General features: G+C 37.9%; 1 protein-coding gene across 11 annotated transcripts in view; it reads right to left on the bottom strand.

The window, feature by feature from the left end:
* LOC127654412 (disks large homolog 1) overlaps positions 1–26,685 on the bottom strand; it is a 217,157-nt gene that overhangs the window by 58,712 nt on the left and 131,760 nt on the right. For 4 of the 11 annotated variants that reach the window (XM_052141586.1, XM_052141588.1, XM_052141594.1 and 1 more), the window contains 7 exons: positions 21,922–22,020; positions 21,419–21,472; positions 10,150–10,200; positions 8,927–9,051; positions 7,941–8,110; positions 5,747–5,883; positions 5,217–5,361 (listed from right to left, as the gene is read on the bottom strand). In XM_052141586.1, coding sequence (XP_051997546.1) covers positions 5,217–5,361; positions 5,747–5,883; positions 7,941–8,110; positions 8,927–9,051; positions 10,150–10,200; positions 21,419–21,472; positions 21,922–22,020 — 781 coding nt within the window. Of the gene's footprint in view, positions 1–5,216; positions 5,362–5,746; positions 5,884–7,940; positions 8,111–8,926; positions 9,052–10,149; positions 10,201–21,418; positions 21,473–21,640; positions 21,665–21,921; positions 22,021–25,785; positions 25,802–26,685 lie in introns of those variants that run through there. The other 7 variants (XM_052141591.1, XM_052141593.1, XM_052141595.1 and 4 more) reach the window with 4 other exon arrangements.

Raw genomic sequence — 26,685 nt, 5'->3', positions numbered from 1 at the left:
CTACTTGCTCTTAATACTTAGTAAGAAAGACATTTCCCTTGCCCCGAAATGTACATTTCTATTAATTAATTAATTAATTAATAACCAAAATTGAGTGTTCACGGGATGAACCGAGTATTTGGTTGTAATGTTAATGTAGCTACATCAAGTTAACCCGATTAACTGATCCAAATATTCATAATTGATTATAACAAGTTATGATTGATTATTAATATTTCATAGATCTGATTCGCTTCCTAATGGTGGAAGAATATAGAGCTGATTCGCTACAAGTGTTATTTTTAGTTAGTTTAGTTAACACTTTACAGCAACGTTGTATTTGTTAACATTAGTTACCTACAAGAGTTAGCAAAAACTGTGAATGAACAAAAACAATGAATTAGAGTTGATACATTAACATTAACCAAGATAAATTAATGCTGTAAAAAAACAAAACAAAAACAAACGCTGTTTGTTAGTTAAAATCCTGTCTAATGCATTTACTAATGTTAACGAATAAAACCTTAGTGCAAAGTGTTACCTTTTAGTTTAGTATGTCTAGAAAGTTGATAAAAGGAATGTATTCTGTCCATTAGGGAATATATTATTTAATTATGTCACAAAACTTTTGTTGTGCTTAACTAATACAATTCCGAAACACTTTATTATAAGGTTACATTTTTTAACATTATTAAATATATTAGGTATCATGATCTAACAATGAACAATATATTGTTATAATGTATTTATTAATATTTGTTAATGTTAGTTAATAAAATTACAATTGTTAATTGCTAGTTCATGTTAGTTCATAAGTGCATTAACTGTTAGCATATTCAACTTTTGATTTAAAAAATGTGTTAGAATATGGTGGAATTAACATGAACCAAGATTAATAAATGCAGCAAAAGTATAGATCATTGTTATTCTATGTTAACTAATGTTGTTAACAGATGTGTAATAAATGTAACCTATGATAAAGTTAACAGAATTCAGAGTGAACATAACTGCCAAGCTTTAAAAAAACATAAAAGTACAATAATGACACCATAAAAGAAGTATATTCCAAGATTTCTCAAGCCACAAGAAGGCTGTTCTTCACTGAAAATTTTCCCAGCCAGTCCAACTCTTAAATCTAATTTATCATTCTCTATAATTGAAGGACATCTTATTATTATAACATATGGCATTGTGAGAGATGTGTAAAGATTCTTAAGCATATGGAATGGCATAAGGATTAGTAAATAATTACAGAATTAAAATTTTGGGGTAAAAAATTGCTTCAAGGGTCTTTTGTTGTTGTCATATTATAAATGATGTTTCCTTATTTCACATTTATTTAATTCTCATCAAATGCTCCTTCACTTGTCAAATTACTATGCAAAGCCTGATTGGCTGACAGATATGATAAAATGGGATCAATAATGGATTTGTTTTGTTTACACCTTCCAAGGACAATCAGATTATGCTTACTCACATGGGTGACCGAGACTGCATTGCGTACATGTGCAGGTATTATTACGACAAGGCTTTAAAATTCCCTCTGCACCACATGCATGCACACATACTCAATTTTACATATACTGAGGTTGGATTAGCTGGGTGGAGGGGCTGATTACATGATGCACTTTATGATTAAATGTGCATTTGTCCTTCATGCCTTTAAGCCCAAATGACAGCATCCTTTCTCAGGATCTATGGTAATACTGAGGGGGATCTGGCCTGTTCTCTGGAATATCAACAAGGTGCAACGTTATTGACTGTCATCACTTTGCAAATTGAGTAAATTTTTGTGGCATTCCTCAGGAGTTGCTGACCCCATCAGTACTAAGTGCTGTGTATAGCTGCTTTTAGGTGGGATTTAAGCCATGAGTGACCATGAGACACCAGCACTAGAGTACAGCTCTGAGCTTAAAGGAATAGTTCACCCAAAAATTATAATTCTCTCATCATTTACTCACCCTCATGCCATCCCAGATGTGTATGACTTTTTTCTTCTGCAAAACACAATAAATGGTTTTCAGAAGAATATCTCAGCTCTGTAGGTCCACACAATGCAAGTGAATGGTGACCAAAACTTTCAAGCTCCAAAAAGCCCATAAAGGCAGCATAAAAGTTATCCATAAATTGTCTCGGTTACGAGCGTAACCTTGATTCCCTGAGAGCGAACGAGAGGTTGTGTAATGACGCAATTGGGACTATGTCAGTGAGTTACGAGCTCTGAAGCCTGTATACAATCACGCCAATTCCATTGGCTGATGGCGCTTAACCGACGCTCATAGGGAGCCGCGTCACGGAATTCCATATAGGTAGCTGCTTTTGTACCATTTCGGTAGATTTTCTGCAACAGGCATGAGCCTATGCAGCAACTAGAGAGTATGATTAGCACCGCAATGTCTCTTTACCTCTCAGGGAACAAAGGTTACGTTTATAACTGAGACGTTCCCTTTCAAGGAAACATCGAAGTTGCATAATGAACCAATTGGGACAAGATACCGTCACGCCATGCAAACAGTAGCTGCCAACTCTCTAAGCCCGTGTGGCAAGCTTACAGTGGCACACAAGCAAGCTAAAGAAATAGAAATCTCAAAAACATTCTCTTGATCCAACAGAGAGAACTTTGGAAGCAGGAGACAAACTCTCATCCAAATTATAAAATCTAACAAAAGTATGAGGAAAGGAACATCCTGGTGCCAAACAAATGTTTTCCAAGGACACACCTCTAGCCAATGCCCATGAGGATGCCATGCTCCTCATAGAATAGGCTTGAATACCCAGAGGCAAAGGCAAACCACGTGCCTCGTAAGCACTTGAGATTGCATCCACAATCCAATGAGACAGTCTCTGTTTGGACACCGAATCACCCTTGTTGCAGCCACCAAAGCACACAAACAACTGCTTTGGTGGCTGCACCCCATTGTCTAGTATGGTCAGCATAAGCCTGCAGAACCCGCACTGGACATAACACATGTAGCCTTTTATGCTCTTCCGACTCAAATGTAAATTAATATACAAATTAACAATCTGCAAATTTGACTTTAGCCAAATAGCAATAATAAAAATGTAAAACAACAATCTGCGATCAAAAGAACGTAGAGCCCAAATGAGGTCTCAGAATGACCTTACATATAGCCCTGGTGCAAATTACATACACAAAGGATTGATCGAAAGGGCATGCAAATTGCTAACGCTCTTAAATGATGCCAATGCTAATAACAGGACCAAGACTCGAAGAAATGTATCAGATACTGATGTTAAAGCCTCGAACGGAGCAACCGAGAGCGACTCAGTTCTTGCATACAGCGCCCCAACCCAGCAGAGGAGGCATCTGTCGTTATCACATTGCAGCGACACACCTGTCCTAACGCAACATCCATCCGCAGAAAGCAGTTCCGTTTCCATAAAACATGCATCAGTGGTTGAAGTCCGTTTACGAAGCTCACCCATCACTGAAAAAGTCTCACATGCAACATGCCCAGGGAAATGACATTGGATGCGGTGATCATAAGCCCCAAAATCCTGTGAAATGTTCTCCAACGGGCCCTGAGAATGACATCTTGATGTTGGGCAGCCAAACTCTCTGAGTGAGCTAACACCAACCAATCTTCAAATTTATTCAAAATGTGGATGCCATGATGCCTCAAGGTCATCAGTGCTGCATCCATGCATTTTGGTAACCCTTGGCTATAGGGACAGAGGCCGAATTAGATCAGGCAAATATAAAAAGGGGTCGCTCTGAATGTATTTACAGCAGAGGACCCCAGACAAAACATCATCCCTAGCATTTGAATGGGGAAGAATGTGCGAACATGGGAGGAATTGAGAGCAAGCAGGTTTGCCACAATGGACCCAGCATTTATTATGGGGGGAACAGCGTGTGACATTTATGAGTGTGTGATTCGTGAAAACTTGTGCTTATTATGCATCATATTCCATTATGCCTATCCCGAGACCCTTGGCCATGGGGACAGATGCCAAATTAATCAGACAAATAAAAAAAATAGGTCACTCTGAATATATTTACAGCAGTGAAAGCCAGATAGCCCATCTTTCCTAGCATTAGAACGGGGAAGAATGTGTGAACATGGTTAAGAAATTAACATTATTTTTATATATTTTTCAGTTTTTTAACTCGCTCCCCAGCTAAAGTCGGGGGGAAAACTGATATTTTGTCATCTATTTTTTATGCCATCTAGTGCTCTGCGCATGCATCAAGTGTAATCAAGCTTGAAATCATGATCGTCCCTAGAGACTGCAATGGAAAAATATACATTTAAAATTAATTTTGGTCTGATGAATTCCAAAACTGATCTAATCACTTCAGAAGACATGGATTAAGCCACTGAATTCATATAAATTACTTTTATGCTGCCTTTGTGCTTTTTGGTGCTTCAAATTTTTGGTCACCATTCACTTGCCTTGTATGGATCTACAGAGTGGAGATATTCTTCTAAAAATTTGTTTTCTGCTGAAGAAAGTCCTTAAAAGTATTAGTTAACCCAAAAAAAGAAAATTATGTTATTATTTACTCCACCCTCATGTTGTTCCAAATGCATATGACTGCTAAACATCTCTTTTTGTATACCATGGAAGTTATACAGGTTTGGAACAACATGAGGGTAAGTAATTAATGATATAATTTCCATTTTGGGTGAACTATCCCTTTAACTATGGCATTTCACTGCAGCATAACTAATACCAGTGGCATAGATCCCAGAGGGCTCGGAAGGGACTAGTCCCCCAAACTTTGAAAAATAACAAATTGTCAGTATTAAAATGAAACTTGTTAAGACAATTTCCAATTAGTTGTCCCTTCAATGTAATGAGATATATTTTTTCAAGAAGGACAAATCTGGGATTATTCTAACTTAGTGTCGGGATAAAAAGGTCTATCACCAATCAAGGTACAGTGCTTTAATAATAGTCATATTGAACATGAAGAACAAAAAACATTTCCTGCTTATTTTTAAAATGAGACACTCAAAGACTCAAATGATTGATTTGTTTTGAAGAGTACTTAAGAGTGAACTGTTTTCAAATCTCTAAGGTATGGCTGAAGAAAACCTTCAGATAATTGAGTGCTTCCTGTAAAGATCTACTTCTTAAATGCACTTTCTGGAAAGGAGCATTCAAACTCCCATTATACAAGGTAAACAATGCAGTAAAGAACAGCAACTAGAAACAAAAACTGAGTTAAATGGTACAGGCTACACGTATTTCAGGATAAGCTCACTTACAGCTGGTGACATCTGGAGCCGCATAACTATCGTTCATAAAAACACTGGTGGGTTTCGCCACTTTTAAATAGACGACATCAGGGGTGTTTTTCAAGGCAGTCACGGCATCTTCGTGAGTCACCTCTTCAAGGCAAACAGCATTCACCTGGACATAAGAAATCACAATACATTATGCTAGCTATAATATATAAAATATGAATACAGTGGCATTCGATATAGTGGGAAGACTAAGACAAGAAGAGGGCCATTATACAAGGTCCGTTTCTACATCAAATAGAATAGAACTAAACAGGGAATATAGGCCAATTTTATCCATCCAATGTTCCTCTACAGGAAGTTTAAGTGAATGCTCTTTTGCCAAAAAAAAAAAGGCAATTTTAAGGAATGGTTTTAAAATGGTCAAATGAATAGGTGTTACATCTCCATTATAAAGATTTGATCTCAAATCTAGTTAATTCATCTACAGTCTCATGTCAATGTAAATAACTTTAGTAAATTAAGTAAACAGGAAAGTTTATTTTTTTCCTTACAGCAAGAAGTTTATCTCCAATCTGCAGCCGTCCATCTTTATGGGCAGCTCCTCCCTCAATGATTTTGGTGATATAAATACTGTTGTCCCCTGGAATGTGTTGGTTTCCAACACCTCCAGCTATACTGAAACCTAGACCTGAGACAGCAGGTGCAGAGGTGGGGGGTCAAAGTAAGCACAGACATCTCTGACAAAACCTAGAAAAATTTCTTAAAGTTGAGTGTAGATAGAACAATTTAAATATACATGTAAAGGTGCCACAACATATATATTTATATATATATATATATATATATACACACACACATACACAGTGCATCTGGAAAGTATTCACAGTGCTTCACTTTTTCCACATTTTGTTATGTTACAGCCTTATTCCAAAATTGATTAAATTCATTATTTTCCACAAAATTCTACAATCAATACTCCACAATGACAGCGTGAAAGACGTTTGTTTGAAATCTTTGCAAATGTATTAAAAATAAAATAAAAAATCACATGTACATAAGTATTCACATCCTTTGCTCAATACTTTGTTGAAGCACCTTTGGCATCAATTACAGCCTCAAGTCTTTTTGTGTATGATGCTACAAGCTTGGCATACCAATTTTTAGGCAGTTTCTCCCATTCTTCTTTGCAGAACCTCTCAAGCTCCATCAGGTTGGATGGCACAGCCATTTTCAGATCTCTCCAGAGATGTTCAATCGGGTTCAAGTCTGGGCTCTGGCTGGGCCACTCAAGGACATTCACAGAGATGTCCTGTAGCCACTTCTTTGTTATCATGGCTGTGTGCTTAGGGTCATTGTCCTGTTGGAAGATGGACCTTTACCCCAGTCTGAGGTCCAGAGCGCTCTGGAGCAGGTTTTCATCAAGGATGTCTCTGTACATTGCTGCATTCATCTTTCCCTCAATCCTGACTAGTCTCCCAGTTCCTGCCGCTGAAAAACATCCCCACAGCATGATGCTGCCACCACCATTCTTCACAGTATTGACCAGGTGATGAGCGGTGCCTGGTTTCCTCCAGACATGACGCTTGCCATTCAGGCAAAAGAGTTCAATCTTTGAGACATGACGCTTGCCATTCAGGCAAAAGAGTTCAATCTTTGTTTCATCAGACCAGAGAATTTTGTTTCTCATGGTCTGAGAGACATCAGGTGCCTTTAGGCAAACTCCAGGCAGGCTGTCATGTGCCTTTTACTGAGGAGTGGCTTAATTCTGGCCACTCTACCATATAGGCCTGATTGGTGGAGTGCTGCAGAGATTGTTCTACTGAAAGTTTCTCCTCTCTCCACAGAGAAATGCTGGAACTCTGTCAGAGTGACCATCGGGTTCTTAATCACCTCCCTGACTGAGGCCCTTCTCCCCCGATCGCTCAGTTTGGCCGAGCGGCCAGCTCTAGGAAGAGTCCTGGTGGTTCCAAACTTCTTCCATTTATGGATGGTGGAGTCCGCTGTGCTCATTGGGACCTTCAATGCTGCAGAAATTTTTCTGTAACCTTCCCCAGATCTGTGCCTTGTTACAATCCTGTCTTGGAGGTCTACAGACACTTCCATGGACTTCATGGCTTGGTTTGTGCTCTGACATGCACGGTTACTGTGGGACCTTATATAGACAGGTGTGTGCCTTTCCAAATCATGTCCAATCAACTGAATTTACCACAGGTGGACTCCAATCCAGTTGTAGAAACATCTCAAGGATGATCAGTGGAAACAGGATGCACCTGAGCTAAATTTTGTGTGTCATGGCAAAGGCTGTGAATACTTATGTACGTGTTCGTTTTTTTTATTTTTAATAAATTTGAAAAGATTTCAAACAAACTTCTTTCACATTGTCATTATGGGGTATTGTTTGTAGAATTTTGAGGAAAATAATGAATTTAATCAATTTTGGAATAAGGCTGTAACATAACTAAATGTGGAAAAAGTACTTTCCAGATGCACATTTTACTGTATGTATATATATATATATATATATATATATATATATATATATATTTATATTTTTTTTTAATTATTATTATTTTTGCCATTTAGTTTTTCCTCACATGACCCCTTTAAATGCAATTCATATCTTTAATCTGTCGACTCTAAAATCTTCCAACTTAAAGTGAATTTGCCTAGTAGTGTTCAAAATCTAATGTGAATTTTAATAATTGCTCAGTTTATAATCGGTCATAAAATGAAAGGGGGCTTTACCTTTAGGACCTTTTACCAGTTTTACATCCACTATTGTTTCTGTGACTGCTTTTCTTCTTCTGACGTACAGTCTGACAATGCCACCTGCGTCCTTCAGAGCTTCTACAGCATTACTGTGAGTTACGTCTCTCACATCTACATCATTTACCCGCAGTATAGAGTCATTAACTCTGTAAAGAGACACAAAGAGAAAACTAAACAGTCAAAAGAAAGCAGAACACATCACAGAAAAGATCACCTGCTTTCTACAGTACTTTACAGCTGTTACAACAATGTACAAACACACCATGAAATAGTGCATAAATAAATGATCTATCAATATACTGTTAAAGAGAAAGTTTCACAGTTCAGACATACATTGATCTGAACTAGCCCTGCTGGTGGTAATGACATAATGGCAGGCCCACGTGGATTCTTAATGAAACTGCAGATTTGCAGATCAAGTTCTACACATCCCCTGCCCCTTGGTTTTGGATATGTTGGTGATTAAGGAGCAGAAATTAACCAGCATTTGGGGCAAAAATGCCACAGAAAGTGACAAAAATGACACTGAAACACAAAATGTATTGGCAAAAAAATGTCCCTGTAAAAAAAATATATCTTCTATGTGTAATGATAATCTGATGTGTTACAAAATGATATTCTAAGGCCTTGTTAATTATTCTAATTATTCAATAGTTCAATAATTTACATTTAACTTATTAAAGTGAACTGTTAAAGTGACATCTCGGTTAACAAAAAATTTGTTAGGGAAAAATGGCACTGAAAATCAACTTCAGATGGCAAATATTGCCCCTTAAGAGAATTTTATTTCTGACACTGATGTGATAGCTTTCAGCTACTAATAAGAGTGCTGTACTCAGCTCCATCTAATATATTTGACCATATTTAAATCCATACCATAGAATTCTGCAGGTTTCCCTCTAAAATCAGCACAGAAAATGTGTAAGTCTACAGATTCTGTCTGGGCCTACAAATTCACTGACCTGAGTCTGCCGTCCTGTGCGGCAGCTCCTCCAGGGATAATCTTTGTGATAAAAATGCTTGGGTCCTCGCCGATGTGGGGGTTATCGGTACCGCCTGCAATACTGAAACCCAGACCTGAGTTCCCCTAAAGAGGAAAAAGAAAAACGTCAGAACAACAAAGAAAGAAAAATGTGAACTGAAGTAGAAAAATGACAATATTAAATCCAAAACTAATTTGAAGGGTAAATGTATAACACTTTACAATTAAGTTTGTTAACATTAGTTCATGCATAAGTTAACATGATCTAAAAATCAACAAGACTTATAAAGTATTTTCTTTGTTAATGTCATTTCCTATATATACTAATATACTTTTTATATTATGTTATGTTAACATTAGCTAGAGTAATTCATTGTGAATGAATTTCACTATGATGAACTAACAATTAATAGAATATTTACAAATTAAAATTAACCAAGATTAATACAGGCTGGGTAGCTCAGCGAGTAGATGCTGAACACCACCCCCGGAGTCACGAGTTCAAATCCAGGGCGTGCTGGGTGACTCTAGCCAGGACTCCTAAGAAACCAAATTGGCCTGGTTGCTAGGGAGGGTAGATTCACATGAGGTAACCCGTGTGGTCGCTGTAATGTGGTTTGCTCTCGGTGATCCGCGTGGTAAGTTGCACGCGGATGCCGCAAAGAATGGCGTGAAGCCTCCACACACACTATGTCTCCGCGGAAACTTCGAGTCACTACGCCACCAAAGGGACTTAGAGCGCATTGTGCATTGGGCATTCCAAATTTGGGAGAAAAAGGGGGAAAAAAAAAATAAATACATGCTGTAAAAATATTTTTGCTTAATAATTAGTTAATTATACCTAATACAATAACTAATATTAACATAGACCTTATTGTAAAGAAATACGTATGACTGAAAATGTGAGCAGCAATTTTATGGGGCAGTGGATCGGTCAGTTTCATTTTTGGGAGAACTATCCCTTTAATAATGCAGTTCATGTCCAGGGTGTTCCAGAGTCTAAAGATTTTTCAGCTTATTCAACATTCACGTCTCTGAACTCATGTCTGGAGTATTTTTCATCTCTTTTCACAGGGTTTTACCTTTCATAATGCACTTTTACTCCATCAAAACGACACCTTCCTCAAATATTATGAGGTGTAATATATTGTAAACCTACTGTATAATCTGACATTTTTTTTGCACTGTTGTACCTGAACTTACCCGTTCAAGTGTAATTTCTTCATATTCATAATCAGCTTCTGTTCCATTCACCTGAAAGATTTAACCAAAAGAATACTGTTAATCATCTTCACAACATCAAAATATATGGACATAAATACATAATGCATGGCTCTATTAGTATTGCCTCAAAATGACCAAAATGTATTGTTCTTTCAGACCACAATATTGGTCTGACACAATATAATTTCCTTTGGCTGTTGACGGTCTGTGGTGCGTTATTGAAACGCATGGATGTTTTTTATGAAGATAGGTGTTATAAACACCCATATTATATCATAGTAAACTTGCAAAACAATAGTAAAAGTTTAAACGGAAATAAAATACACCAGTATCATGTGCAAAAACAATCCTAATATTGTGTTAGGAGAGTGCTCTGATTATTTAAGAGTAAACTATATGGAAAACCCTCAGCAATCCTTTCTCTTCTATCCTCTCCACACATTTCACCTCTTCTATTAGCATAACATAAATGCAGTATCTCACAAAAGTGAGTACACCCCTCATATTTCTGTAAATATTTGATTATATCTTTTCATGTGACAACACTGAAGAAATGACACTTTGCTACAATGTAAAGTAGTGAGTGTACAGCTTGTATAACAGTGTAAATTTAAATAACTCAACACAGCCATTAATGTCTAAACCACTGGCAACAAAAGTGAGTATACCCCTAAGTTAAAATGTCCAAATTGGGCCCAATTAGCCATTTTCCCTCCCCGGTGTCATGTGACTCGTTAATGTTACAAGGTCTCAGGTGTGAATGGGGAGCAGGTGTGTTAGATTTTGTGTCATCGCTCTCACACTCCCTCATACTGGTCACTGGAAGTTCAACATGGCACCTCATGGCAAAGAACTCTGAGGATCTGAAAAAAATAATTGTTGCTCTACATAAAGATGGCCTAGGCTATAAGAAGATTGTCAAGACCCTGACACTGAGCTGCAGCATGGTGGCCAAGACCATACAGCAGTTTAACAGGACAGGTTCCACTCAGAAGAGGCCTCGCCATGGTCGACCAAAGAAGTTGAGTGCACGTGCTCAGCGTCATATCCAGAGGTTGTCTTTGTGAAATAGACATATGAGTGCTGCCAGCATTGCTGCAGAGGTTGAAGGGGTGGGGGGGTCAGCCTGTCAGTGCTCAGACCATATGCCGCACACTGCATCAAATTGATCTGCATGGCTGTTGTCCCAGAAGGAAGCCTCTTCTAAAGATGATGCACAAGAAAGCCCGAAAACAGTTTGCTGAAGACAAGCAAACTAAGGACATGGATTACTGGAACCATGTCCTGTGGTCTGATGAGACCAAGATAAACTTATTTGGTTCAGATGGTGTCAAGCGTGTGTGGCGGAAACCAGGTGAGGAGTACAAAGACAAGTGTGTCTTGCCTACAGTCAAGCATGGTGGTGGGAGTGTCATGGTCTGGGGCTGCATGAGTGCTGTCGGCACTGAGGAGCTACAGTTCATTAAGGGAACCATGAATGCCAACATGTACTGTGACATTCTGAAGCAGAGCATGATCCCCTCCCTTCGGAGACTGGGCCGCAGGGCAGTATTCCAGCATGATAATGACCCCAAACACACCTCCAAGACAACCACTGCCTTGCTAAAGAAGCTGAGGGTGAAGGTGATGGACTGGCCAAGCATGTCTCCAGACCTAAACCCTATTGAGCATCCTCAAACGGAAGGTGGGGAAGCACAAGGTCTCGAACATCCACCAACTCCGTGATGTCGTCATGGAGGAGTGGAAGAGGACTCCAGTGGCAACCTGTGAAGCTCTGGTAAACTCCATGCCCAAGAGGGTTAAAGCAGTGCTGGAAAATAATGGTGGCCACACAAAATATTGACACTTTGGGCCCAATTTGGACATTTTCACTTAGGGGTGTACTCACTTTTGTTGCCAGAGGTTTAGACATTAATGGCTGTGTGTTGAGGGGGGGGACTGCAAATGTACACTGTTATACAAGCTGTACACTCAATACTTTACATTGCAGCAAAGTGTCATTTCTTCAGTATTGTAAAGAAAAAATCAAATATTTACAAAAAATGTGAGGGGTGTACTCACTTTTGTGAGATACTGTACATATAAATAAATACAAATTTCCAACATTCTTTTGAATGTCCATGTACTAAAATATGCCATGAGTGTACCTTCATTTACTATTACTATTATTTTGAATGGACATGGAAAATGAAGCAATGTGACTACATTTTTACCTGGTCACAAAAAGTAGTCCGTTAATTTACCTGATGAACTTTCACCTTTTACTGACCCTTTATGCTTTGCAGAGCTAATGTGTGCTTCTAAATCAATTGCACCTTTATTAGCAACTGACACATAAGTGCCAGCTTTACATGTCATACATTCTGCTTCCTATGGATCTCGATCTGGACGAAAGCATGGGGATTTTTTTGTGCAAATCTTCTGTAAATTTGCACTTTCATTTGGGCATTGTTTCCACTCAGCTGTCATTTGCTGCGACTGTCAAACATCTGTTTGATGCCGAACACAACAGCGGTTCGAACGTTTGCGGAGAGATTGACAGGCAGAAATTTGGCCAATAGTTGCTGCAAGCCTCTTATAATCGACCAACTGGTGTGCAAGATGGCGGGACGTACAAAGAGGGGTTAAAGCAATGCAAATATGCACGCACACACAATTAAGTATTAGACCAGATGCACATCATAATGCAACTAAAGCCGAATCCCGGACATTTTCACAAATTTACAAATCCTGGTTGGATGCTTTTTTTAAGGTCAGAAAAAGAGGACATGTCTGGGGACAGGTATGGTCACCCTACACCCTACATTATGTTGATTATAACAGCAAACTATTTAGCCTCATCCCTCAGTTCTAAAAACTGAGGGCAGTGGTGGCTCAGTGGTTGAGGCTCAGGGTTACTGACCAGAAGGTCGGGGGTTCAAGCCCCAGCACCACCAAGATGCCACTGTTGGGCCCTTGAGCAAGGCCCTTACCTCCAGGTTGCTCCGGGGGGATTGTCCCTGTAATAAGTGCACTGTAAGTCGCTTTGGATAAAAGCGTCTGCCAAATGCATAAATGTAAATGTAAAAACTAGGGGTGCACCAATCGATCAGCCACCGATCTAAATCAGTCACCAATCTATTTTTTTTCATTGCAGCAATCACACACTGCCCTTGAAGCATGACAGTGCGGCTAATGGAGGTTGAGCAACTGGCAAATAACTAAGCATTAATGAATCTTAACTTTCAGACTAGCTGTAAATAGATGAATATGCCGGTTTGTTTTAAAAATGTCTTACATGTGTATGAATATTAAGGTGCCCACTGAGTCATTGGGTTAGTAATTCTGACTCGCTATACAGTTAGACACGGAGAGGACAAAGATGCTTCAAACCAGGGGAATTTTGAGGGGACACCAAGGTCAGCCACCGGATCCCAAACAAAGCTGCTGATGTCTCGTGAACACAAGCACTGTTGCTTCTATCCATTCAGTCGCCCATGCTGCCGTGTGTGATACTCGCATGGTGTTTACTCGTTGCCATTATGTCACAATGATCTTTGAAATAGACAATAGAACTATTCATAATGATTTTCTATTCAAATAAATGTTACATTTAACAATTTATGTAAATTAAATGTCATTTTATAGTGTGACATAAACATTTAACTGCAGCATATAACTCAAAAGTTTAGCAAAAGGCAATTCTCCTGATCGGTGCACTACAAACAAAAAACAACAACAAAAATACTGGTTGCAGTGAGGCACTTACAAAATGTTTTGTTATATTATAAACTTTACTGGCCGGTTAAGCAAGTAGACCTGTTATCTTCCACATGGATACCAGGAAGAGATTGTTTACGCGGAGCAAACTTTACTAACAGTAGTACAACAGCATTACCTCAAAAAGGTGATTCAGACACCAATAGCCTAATACTAATCATGTTTTATTGCATAATTCATGTGCTTTATTAAAAGTACAAGCTTTATATTTTTCCTTTTAAAACCCCACAGAACACTGGCCCAGTTTACTTCTCTTCTTAAACTTTTAGAACAAAAAAAAACCAACATTTTAGTGGCAATCGACATTATTCAACAAATTCTATTCTGTGTTTTGGGGGTGGATTCAGGCTATCCACAGCAGGGCAGACTGGGTAATTCTACACTCTACACTACCAATTCTACTGACAGGTAAGTGAAGTGACAGGACATTTGTAACATGAGAGAATTTGTTGGGGTTACAGGCAAGTAAAGCTACAGCATTTACATCTACTACAGATGAAGATGTTGCAAAACCAACAATGAGGAAGTTACAAGTGTCAGTTTATCATCACATCAACAACCAGAGATCCATATAAGCTGATGACTATTGTCAATTTATTTTAGTCACTCAGTCCAAGCAGAGCAAACTTTAAAAACCAGATCTGAATGAATAAAAACAGGCCTGAATGATGAGGCCATAATAATCAGCATCAACACAGCAACAGCTTGCCTTCAATTATTTGTCACTTCAGAGGCTCCGTTTTAAGCTTCCCAATAGCACATTTAAACCTCAATGCTAAATCTTAAATGCTAAACGTTCTCTCTCTCTCTCTCTCTCTTCTGATATTGCTACAGAAAACATTGTCTGTGACATCAGCGTGTTGTGTGGCGGTGGAAAGGGCGGAGCTTAAGGGGTCGAGAGATCCACGCAATACTGACAATGCCCAGTACATCATTATACTCCAAGCATGACACCAGCTTTCAGCATGATACTACCAAAACAATCGAATGCTATTTAAAAGCTTGTATAGCTTTGAATGAGAAATATATATATAAAAAAAAAAACTTTCAATGTTACATAATGAAATATATTGACTAGATCATCAAAATTCTCACATTTTCATTTCACTAACAAAAGTCTATAAATAAATCAGGTATGGTTCACTGTTTTTGGATGAATGTAGAATCTGTGCTGCTTAACCTGTTCCGAATGTGGGTCAGAGCTCATGACTCACGTACTGCATGGTCACAAACAACAGGCCACAGTGATCAGAGCCAATAAATGTTAATGTTATTTGTAAGATGTAAGATAAATAAACAATCAAAGCAGGACTAGTAGTACATGGACAAAAAGTAACATTAATATTGCATGTTGCTTAAGAGAAAACCCCATCCAATAGTCCTAAATAATTTAAGCATTTGTTTATCAGGGGAAAAAAAGACTATTTAAATTTTGAACACCACTGGGCAGATCAGTATAAATGCACCTGCTGTTTGGAGTAATATTGCTGACAGACTCAATGCCCAAGACTAACAACCACCATGTTTGATCCCATGGTAATACACTACAAATTATTCTGTTCTTAACCCTAAAAAGGTTTTTGTATCCTGGGGATACAAACATTTAAGAGGCTGGGGAACAGAGTTATGAGTTTGTCAACATTTGGTGAAAAATATTGAAAAGGGGGTCCTTGCAAATATGGTGGACATGCGACTTTGTATATTTGCACATTATGTGTGACCTAACGAATCAAAAATGTATGATTTCCACAATGCAACCAAGCATAAGAAAGAATCTCCAGCACGGATTATGTGGTGTAGCTAATGAGGTCACTCAGAATTGAGTTCCTCATGGTAATTTCTTTATAGACTCTGGCTTTATTTGGTTTAGATAACTCTAGTGTTCAGAGTGATGGAGCGAGTCTTGGATGAAGGATGACAGAAGTGAGCTCAGCGTGCTTTCTGGCACTGGATGTATAAGATTATCAGACGCTGCTGAGATTGAGAGAAGAATGAGGTTGAAGAAAAAGTATCATGAGACCTTGATGAATGTCAACTACAGTTAAATCCCAAAGCTTTCAGAACATGGAAACTCCATAACATCTAAAGCCACTTACACTTATTGCTGCAGAACAAGAGGAGCTTCAAAATGTAAGACACAAAATCCAAAAATGGCCAGACCTCCATGATCTCCACAATGCTGAATAAAGGCTATGCAAGCTACATTTCTCAGTATTAGCAAGGGTATATTGTAAAAAATATTTCAAATGTAAAGGAGTAATTTTAAAATAAGGAAATCACGGATGCCATGCAAGGTTTGAAAGTGTGAATGGCAAGCTCTGCGCACTTTGTTAGTTTTAACACTATTAATGCCATAAACCGGTGAGATTCGATACACTCTGATCCATAAATGTTCTAGGAGGACAATATGTCAAAGAATTCAAAATCCTCAGGCTCAAGAGACATTAAAAGACACTTACGTGCTTAAGCTGATGCCCCCTAGGCACCGAGCCTAGGCTCCATTTGGTTGGAGAAATTAGGGAAATTCTGCAAAAAATTATGAACTTGTCAGCAATGCCGATGAAGGTAGTTGCTGACTTGGTGGATCTTGCTTTAATACGTCGATCGATCACTGCAATGGAGACAAAATTCTCTGACGTGCTTACAAGAGTGGGGGATGTCGAGAAAATTAGCGATTATCTGGAGTCATCAGAGAGGATATGATCTGCAAATCTGCTAGTGACCAAGGTGGATTTGGAGCATGTCTGGGAGGACATGGAGAACCGTAGCCAGCAGAATAACACCCGTATTGTTAGAATTCATGAGGCTGAAGAGGGCCAGGATATGGTGAAATTCCTGGACAGGCTCTTTCCGAGTCTGCTCGACATAAAAGTCTATAAGCTGGAAATTTCGAGTGAGCTCACAGGGTTCCAGCTCAGCGATCCACTGCGGGAGACAGGCCTCGAACAATTTTGGCCAAATTTCTGAGATCAACCGATAAAGATCACGTGTTACGCGAGGAGTAAAGGAAAGCTTTCTTGGAAGAACCACATTATTTTCTTGTTCCAAGACTTTGCGAATTCGACAAGAGAGAAACGAGATCAATTCAAGGAATGCAAGAAACTCTTACATCAATGGAAGGCTGCTTTTGCACTGATGTTCCTGGCCAAATTGAGAATCGATGCCAAGGATGGCTGTAAAACATTCACATGTCCCCAGTAAGCGCTGTCCTTAATAAAGTCAATGGAATGAGTAAGTTATTTTGTACTTAAGTATTTGGTACTTACGTTGCAGCCAAGTGGACCGACTCACTGAACATTTGCTTAAATTTTCGAGGAATCTGAGTGCCTTTTTTGTTTCTTTTTGTGCTGGTTCCGCCTAGTGGCTGGAGTGCACTCCTTCAGGACAGTGTTGTGGATGAATCTGCATGTTCTTTGTGTTTATGACTTCTATTGGCTGGAGTTTGTTTTGTGGAGTATTTATTGCAAGACATTGGAGTATTTAGGTCATTTGTTGCACTAATTTAGCAGCCGAATGAACCGGCTCACTGAACATTTGGTTGACTGTCTGAAAAAATTTTGCACCTTTTTTTCTTCTTCTTTTTGTACTGTTCTTCCTAGTGGATGGAGTTTGTTTTGTGGAGTGACACTCCTTCAGGACAGTGTTGTGGATGGATCTGCATGTTCTTTGTGTTTATTCTGCCTATTGGCTGGAGTCTGGTTTATAGATTATCTTTTGTATTGTAATTCTGTCTCACAAAAGTTGTATAGAAACACCAGACTTGAGCAATCCGATGGCAAAGTTGTGCACGTTTAGCTTTTTTCTGTTTGTTTGGTTCGGGGGATGTTTGGGGGTTGATTGTTGTACTAATGTTGAAATGTGGTCTTTATAATTTTGTTTTTGACAAAATCTATTTTTTGAACTTATTTTTGCAAAATGTCAAATGTTATTATGAATAGATTATGTCTCTCCACGCGGAATGCGAATGGGTTGGAGAACCTCATAAAAGAAGGAAGGTTATTTCTCTTCTTAAGCGCAAGAAATATTATATAGTTTATCTTCAAGAAATGCATCTTTCCCCACAGAAAGCTGAAAAATTTGGGAAGATATGGGGTGGGCACGGAAGTCATTACACTGGTAAGCATCTAAAATTCAAATGTACCAAACAGATTAAAGATAAATTAGGAAGAGTCATTATTGTTTAACTTTTTTAAGGTTTGGCTATTCAGGGCAAGAGAGTCATACTTTGAGTTGGGGGACAAGGCAGGAAAACTTTTGGCTAGATATATAAAACAGAGAGAGTCTTTTTCTATCATTCTCTCAGTGAAGTCTGCTGGTGATGAAATATTTACCTCAGCCATTGATATTAATAATGCATTTAAAGAATTCTATCTTGATCACTAAGTTCCACGTCTTCATCTACTGATGAGGATATTAGAAACTTTGTGGAACCATTAGAACTTCCTAAACTGATGGCTGAGCAAAATATGATCTTAATTCTGAGATAACCTTGGAGGAGCTTGGTGAGATAATTAAGGCCTTGCCTACAGGCAAGGCTCCAGGGCCAGATGGATTTGCCACTGAGTTTTTTAAATCATAAGCTACAGAATTGGCTCCACTTTTGTTAGATGTTTATACAGAATCATTAAAGAATGGAAAGCTTCCACCAGCCATGATGCAAGCCCAGATCAGTCTGATTCATAAAAAGGACAAAGATCCAAGAGTTACCATCCAATTTCCCTGAGCTAGATGTTAAAATATTGTCAACATTTTTTTCCAACCAATTAAGTAAAGTTATAACACCTCTTATACATACAGATCAGATGGTGTTCATTCAGTGCTGTAGCTCTTCTGATAACATTAGTCATTTCATCAATATCATGTGGTCAGTGGTGAATGATCAGATTCAGGTTGCTGCCATCTCACTTGATGACAAAAAGGCATTTGATATTGTAGAATGGGATTATCTTTTTAGGATTTTGAAAATGTACTGGTTCGGGAATACTTTTATTGGTTGGATTAAGTTAATTTATAGACACCTGGTAGTGGCAGTTAATTTTAGATAATTTTACTCTGGATAGGGGCACCCGGCAAGGTTGTCCTCTTTCCCTATTATTGTTCTGTCTTGCCCTGTAAACATTAGCAACCGCAATAAGAAAGGAGGATGATTTTCCAGGGGTGGTGGTGGGAGATGTGGCACATAAGCTTTTGCTTCACACAGATGATATTTTATTATTCGTCTCTGATCCTACTAGATCTATGCCTTGCCTCCACAGAATTATGAATTCCTTTTCTAAGTTCTCGAGATAGAGTTAATTGGTCTAAATCCAAAGCTTTGTCTCTGAGAGCGTACTGCCGATAACGGCTTTTCAGCCAGGTGCCTTCCAGTGGCCCAAACAGGGCATAAAGAATTTGGGTATTTTATTCCCAGCAAATTTGTGTGATTTAGTTCATTTTGACCCTTTAATAAAAATTGTTTTGAGCGATGTGGGCAGGTGGGCTTCATTACTTATATCTATGATTATAGATAATGTTATTAAAATAAATTGTAATCCAAAATTCAACTACCTACTACAGACTCTCCTTATAGATGTCCCGCTCTCTTATTTCAAGCAATTTGATATCATAGTGTAGTCCTTCATTTGGAATGGGTATCATCCCAGATTACATTTCAGTTAGTTGCATAGGCCTATTGACAAAGCTGGGCTAGGCCTACCCAAGATTTTGTTTTATTATTATGCATTCAGTCTCAGACATTTGTCTCATAGAGACAGAGCGCAACGCGTCATAATCTGAAGACCACGCCCACCGGGGGGGTACAATCCAACCGTCTCCATTGACTTTGCATTGCGAGAGGCTGCCTCCTTGTCATTTATGGCATATAACAAAAGACAGAAAAATGCCTAAAAGCTGCTGTGTGACAAGGTGTAAAGCAAACAAGCTAAAAAACCCAGAAATAAATTTGTATAAGCTTCCGAACCATAAAGCCAGCCTTTAAGGAGACAAAAGTGGATACAGGCAATAAGACGTGAAGCATCAGCAGGAAGAGTGGGTAAATTGTGGGATCCTGACAATAAAATTTAACTTCTCAATATATCTCCTCCTCTCAGGTTCACATAAGGTGGTGAAATAAGCAGTCGACATGGTTAAAATTATGAATGTTTTTTTGTGTTTTTTTTACAATATCATGTCGAGTTCCAGTGGGCGTAGTTCTCAGAGTAGTTCGAGAACTAGTTGCGCTCTGTCTCAATTGATCCACTTTTATGTCCTGAAACAAACCGTTTTTTGGGGTCGACAGCTTATAAAAATTTATTTCTGGGTTATTTAGCTTGTTTGCTGTACACCTTGTCACACAGCAGCTTTTAGACAATGTTTTGTTTTTTGTTATAAGTCATAAATGACAAGGAGGCAGCCTCTCGCAATGCAAAGTCAATGGAGACGGTCGAATTGTTTTCCTCCCCGGTGTGGGCGTGGCCTAATGTGCTCTGTCTCTATTGGTCGCTTCCACCTGAGAGACCCCTCCCTGGTTTTGTATTGAACAGGATGTATTAAAAAAGTTGTATTCATTCAGTTGTTCATGATACTTAATGCATTACCTAATATTAACAAATGGAACCAAATTGCAAAGTGTTACCTGTAAATGTATATCATACTAAGAATTTGTATTTAATTTCAATAAAACATGGTCATGACTTTCCACAAAGATAACGTTTTCGGTTTGGCATGGAAATGACTGCCTATGTGCCATTATAAAGACTGGCCAATATTTTGAATATTTACAATGTATTTGTGAATACTGCAATCATTTTAATGCACTTTTGATACTCATCATTAGAGTTATTCCGTGATCCTTCCTTGTCTCGCATGTATGAGAGCAATTCAGATGTTTTGATAATGTATCTGATTTAAACCTCAGTAGTAAAGATGCTAGTAAATAAGTTGAGTTTGATTAATTTCCGTTTTAATGTAAAGAATTTGAACATTTACTTGTATATCACTCAAAAATGTCCAGGGAATATTCATATATTAAATAGTTTCAGTCATAAATATGTGTAGGTGCAAACTGATGTTTATTCAATTTCACTATACTGTATATAGGACTATTTAAATGAAAAAAAAAAAAATTAATTAAATAGTCCTTCCTTGTTTTCATTTAGTAAAACATGCATGCCTTGATTATTTCTAACTGGATTTTTACGGTGTTTTAGTGTATTTTATTTTGGAAGCAATGGCTGTTGGGCTAAAATGATGGCTCTCATATATATATATATATATGTATCCATTTCATAAAAAATACTTTATTTTTATCAAAATATACTGAATATTGAATATTATTTATACAGTATATTTTATACAGTATATTATAACTATAGCCATTAAATGTTAAAATCACCTTCTTTAAGCCTAAGATAATATTTTAAGATAAATAATAATATTCTGTAATAATTGAACTCTTCACAAAGTGTAGAACATGAAGTAACAGTATCAAATGACTTTCATATGGACTTACATATGGTGAGCTGTCAAGGCTTTCTGTGTTCACCACCACCGGTGCTGGGCTTGCCTGCAAAAGAAACATACATTCATCTTTCAGCCGATATGAATCAATATGCATACGGTAACTGACTAAATTGGTTTTTATTCCAACACAACTGTGGTTGAAATAGTGAAACTAACAGTTACCAATTAAAAAAATGAACTAAAAAAGATACCATTAAAAAGCATCACTTACTCTTGGCATGCTGATACAGCGTTACTCTGGCATTTGCAAGAGATTAACAGCACAGACTGTGTCCATACACAGCATAACATACTGCAGAATATGCAATTCAGAGGCATAACAAAACCATGCAGACCTCATCCTTCTGCAGACGTGTATCACATCACTTGCACAACTGCTTTTGAGGCACAAGTGCTCATCAGCGAAATAACGTGGTATTCTCTGGGTAATCTCTCTAACTCATGAGGACCATTGCTGAGATGGGTGGAGTAAAAACATGAGGAAAAAAAGACCTGTGACGTGGGTGCAGGAATGTCAGTGGTCTCAGCTGGAACGGGTGAGATAGGGATCACAGGGATTATGGGAGCAGAGGAAGGAATGACATCTGCCTGCTAAACAATGACAGTGGTGGTTAAAGGTCAGAGCAGATGATACACAGCAGTACTGAATTCAATGAGATCTTCTAAAAAATAAAATTAATAGAACTGGGAAGAGGGGAGGAAACAGAAAAGATATGGTCATGATAATGCAAACTAAACAAAAATCATAATGACTGTGAAATGAAGAGTAAATGAAGACACTTTTGTAATTTTCTTAGATTTTCTCTTCAGTAATTTTCTGCCATTTCTTAGACTTACTATTGCAAATGTAACTACAAACACTTTGCTGTTCCAAAATTGCTGTTCCAAAACATAGTGAGCTGCCTATAGAGGTATCATTTTAAGGCACCATGGGCATGCTTTGTTAATTATGCTTCCTCCTAAGATACCTTGTTTTAGCAGAATTTCAAGGCAACATTGCACGTATCCTTCACGCTGCCCACAATGCATTGCAATGATCTCAGTGAAAAAAAATTAGAGGTGGACAAAGCAAATTAAATTTTGATTATAAACTACAGATGTCAAAATCAATGTCAAACACTGGTTGGTGTAGTGTGGAACCTTTGCGATGTATTCACCCATAGTCATTACACTAAAGCGCACACCACAAAACAGCGATTCCATTTCAATGATCAAGTAATGGTAAAAGGACCTCTTAATGGTATTTGTTGTACAAAACAAGCTCAGATGGTACTTGTGACTTAAATCAAGTACTTGGCAGCCTCCGTAAGGTGTTATTTAAATACCACAGAAGCACGACAAGTCTTAACCATCACCAAAACACAGAATGAGACGTTGTCTGGGAGTGCTTTTCATGTAGTTCAAAGCGCCCCTTTATGCTGGCGTTGATGCCCTGACAAGAATCATGAATGCAGCTTCACGACTGCTGTAGCAAAGCGGATACCCACACTCTGCCGGCCAATTATTATTGTGGAGGATTAGAGTTTAAGAGATTTAATGCCCATTGCAATGAATATGCAACCTACGGGGTGGATCTAGTTCTTTAAAAATAAGTCAGAATCTCACTACTCACATTTAATGTTACTTGAACCGGTGCTTTTTTTTTTGGTGCATTGCTATCTTAAAAGTGTGGAAGGCTTTGTTTGGGAAATGTAAATGAAGCACTTTTGTTATATATTGTTTTCTTTTCTTTCCTATAAAGGAAATGAATGTATTTGGAGAGGAAAATAAGTATATAGTCAAATTTCATCACTTTCAAAATCTGTGATTAATCACCATTAACTTTGAAAAAATTATGCAATTAATCACAATAAAAAATTTAAGGATTGACAGCACTAAAATAAACCTATATCATTCAGTACTGAGAAGTATCGATAAAACAGCTCAGCTTAAATAAAATTTGAAATAATTTTTATTTATGCAGCATAAAACACTATTGAAGTTGTGAGTCGAGTCTCCTGTTCATAATGTTCACTTATGTTCTATGACGATTCGGATGCTGCCCTAGTACGCAGCTGCCTATGTAAACATCAAGGCAGCTGACTAGGTTTTGGAACAGAGCTAATATTGGTTAACAGCATAGAAGATAGACCACAAAGGGTGTGACTAAAAAAGAAAATAAAGAAAGTCAATAATGAAAGGACCCAAAATATAAACAAGTACTTCATGTAATAGAAAAACACTTCAAAAATTAACAGAAGGGCCAAAATAGGCACACGTCACAACAAAATAGACAAGGAATATTGAGTGCATCAAGTATCAGCAAAGGAGCTTTAAAATGCACCATTTACTATCGATATAAATGAGAAAGTGTGTGATAGAATCCTCATCAGTGTAAATGTAAGAATGTGCGCAAGCAAATTTGACTAAGCAAACAAGGACGTATCCTATCTTTAGACTTGACTGTTAAGTTAAAATAAAAAATAAATAAAAAAAAACTGCACTTATCATTAAGATTCAACAGAGTCAAACTTGTCCAGCAAATCAGCATCCTGTGGTGCGAGGTCATGCAGGATTAGCTCTTCCTTCTGAATGTGAAATTAGCTGCCAAGATGTCAATCAGTGCTCTTTAAGGTTTAGTGAGTTTGTCATTTTCATTTCTGTGCCTGCAATCTCACAATGGATAAACAGAACTTAAAAGATTAGTTTACTCAAAAATGAACATTCTCTCATCATTAACTATCCCTCGTGCCATCCAACATGACTGTCTTCAGCAGAACACAAACAAAGTATTTTGGAAGAACTTTTCAGCTTTGGAGGTCCATAAAATGCAAGTTAATGGGTGCCAAATTTTTTAAGCTTCAAAAAGCACACATAGCCATCATAAAATAAATCCATACGATGGGATTAATTTACATTTACATTTATGCATTTGGCAGATGCTTTTATCCAAAGCGACTTACAGAGCCCTTATTACAGGGACAATCCCGCTGGAGCAACCTGGAGTTAAGTGCCTTGCTCAAGGACACAATGGTGGTGGCTGTGGGGTTTGAACCAGTGTCCTTCTGATTACCAGATTACCAGTTATGTGCTTAGACCACTACACCACCACCACTCCTATAACTGGAATAATTAATGTCTTCTGAAGCTAAACACTAGGTGTGTGTAAGGAACAGATAAATATGTTTTGTTTTTTTACCAAAAATTCATGAGGGTCGATTACATGCTGCCTCTCGCTTGATGTAAGCACATTGGCAAGAACTGATGTGTGAAAAATGAAAAAACACAGAAGCACAGAGGAGCATAAAGTATATATTCATACACAGATGCCTCATTTGGCTGGTTTGAATCGGTTTGAATGCAGGTGAATGGAGTAGATGCCTCAGACTGAGCTCCTTGCTCAGACTGCTGCATAAAATGCTTTTGTGTGGAAATAGTATCGCGCTCCATAGGAACAGCTGCTAATAAGTTATCTATGCAGAGGAGGACGTCACACGAGAGGCAGTTTAAACTCCACCGTCGTCAAAGTGTAACCCGGAAGCAAACAATTTAAGTTAAAAAGCTTTAAATATGGATCTATTTCTTACATACGCCTAGCATTTCGCTCCAGAAGACATTAATTAATCAACTGGAATCGAATGGATTACTTTTATGAGGACTATATGTACTTGTTGGAGCTTCAAATATTTGGCACCCATTCACTTGCATTTTATGGACCTACAGAGCTGAAATATTCTCCAAAAATCTTGTTTATGTTCTACTGAAAATAAGGGTGAGAAAATTATGATTTTTTTTTTTTTGGATGAGCTATTACTTTAAGTACATTCTGGGTAATTTCTGTAAAGAGCATGTAGGGCTGCTAACAGTTTTTAGAAGCATATACATTTTTTTTTTTTTTTTGATGAAAACAATAATTTCCTTTCACAAAACAATGCAAAATCCAGAGAATCAAAGGAATTAATCCTACTTTATAGCCTCAAAATATAAACTTTTTCAGCAGCCTTATTGTAGTTCCAGACATAATTTCAAATGAATTTATTCCATAGGCATTTCAAAAACTTCAATAAAGAATTTAAGCCTTGAACAAAACCAACCAGCTCTGAGATTAATCATAGCATTACAACATTTGATTTAAAATTTCACTTCATGAAACACTGCAGCATTAATCAATCAGTCTGGCTACTGAGTTTGATGGCCTATGTCATTAGAACTTCCCATATTCACTAACATTAGTTTGGTAGCTAGCTAGATTTCTAATAGATCTAATAGAATTCTAGCTGCAGTAGCATTACCAAGCTTGCAAAAACCTTTTGCAATAATGATGCAATAAATCCTGTTTACATGCTAACAGACACTTCTCAGATTGTATCTCTTCACCATCTTTAGGACATGTCTTATACGACTTCATCATGAATTCAGAAGTAAAAGGAATAGTTATCTATCTAGCTATCATTTCTATTTTTTTTTAATAAATATGGTGTAGATGATGTGCACAGTTGAGATCTGATGCAAGCAATATCTCTGGGAGTTCAGCATATTCCAGCTCTACGGGAGCAAGAGTCAGTGTTGCCATGCTGTCAGTGAGGACACATCCACTGAACAAGGCCGTCCGTGTCAGCGTTCCCAAACAAAGGCCATCTGATCCACAGCCGCTTGTCCAAGCACCCAAAACACAGCCATAGGAGACAGATATTCAGTTACAAAAGTCTAGTTCACCCAGTCAACAGACACATCACTGCAACTACTTACTAGAATGGGTTTCCATTTCACTATCCCCAAACTCAGGGTTGTGGCAAAGACCTGAGACAATGTACTGTAGGTTATACTAGGGTGACACCACCACATTCACAGAAGACAATTTAGAAGGCTAAATTGACCAGTGTAACTTATATAAGAATCTATTTACACTGCATGCTATTATGATGGGGGTACAGTAGTCATGGCCTGTGATCTCTGAGTTAAAATTAGAATCAATCATTAGCATTGATCAGAGTGACTGGCTTAGAGTTCAGCCCTACGCTTCCACCAGTGTCTCCAATGAATAACAACCCACACTTCTAACGTTTAACACCACATAACAGGGCAGCTTGATGATGGTTAATATGATAATCATGATAATTTTTTTATCAGGATTATTCTGTCATAAGTTTTTTTTATACTGTATATACAGTATATATAACAGGGCTGCACAATTTGGACAAAAAAACCCCCACTGTTGCTACTATATGATACCAATTCTAAGAAAATGTATAATTAAACAGCAGCACTCTTGTTGAA

This window comes from Xyrauchen texanus, chromosome 13 (genome assembly GCF_025860055.1).
Source record: "Xyrauchen texanus isolate HMW12.3.18 chromosome 13, RBS_HiC_50CHRs, whole genome shotgun sequence".
NCBI lineage: Eukaryota > Metazoa > Chordata > Actinopteri > Cypriniformes > Catostomidae > Xyrauchen > Xyrauchen texanus.
Note: the sequence above shows the minus strand (reverse complement) of the source record. Positions and strands in the feature narration are given on the sequence as shown.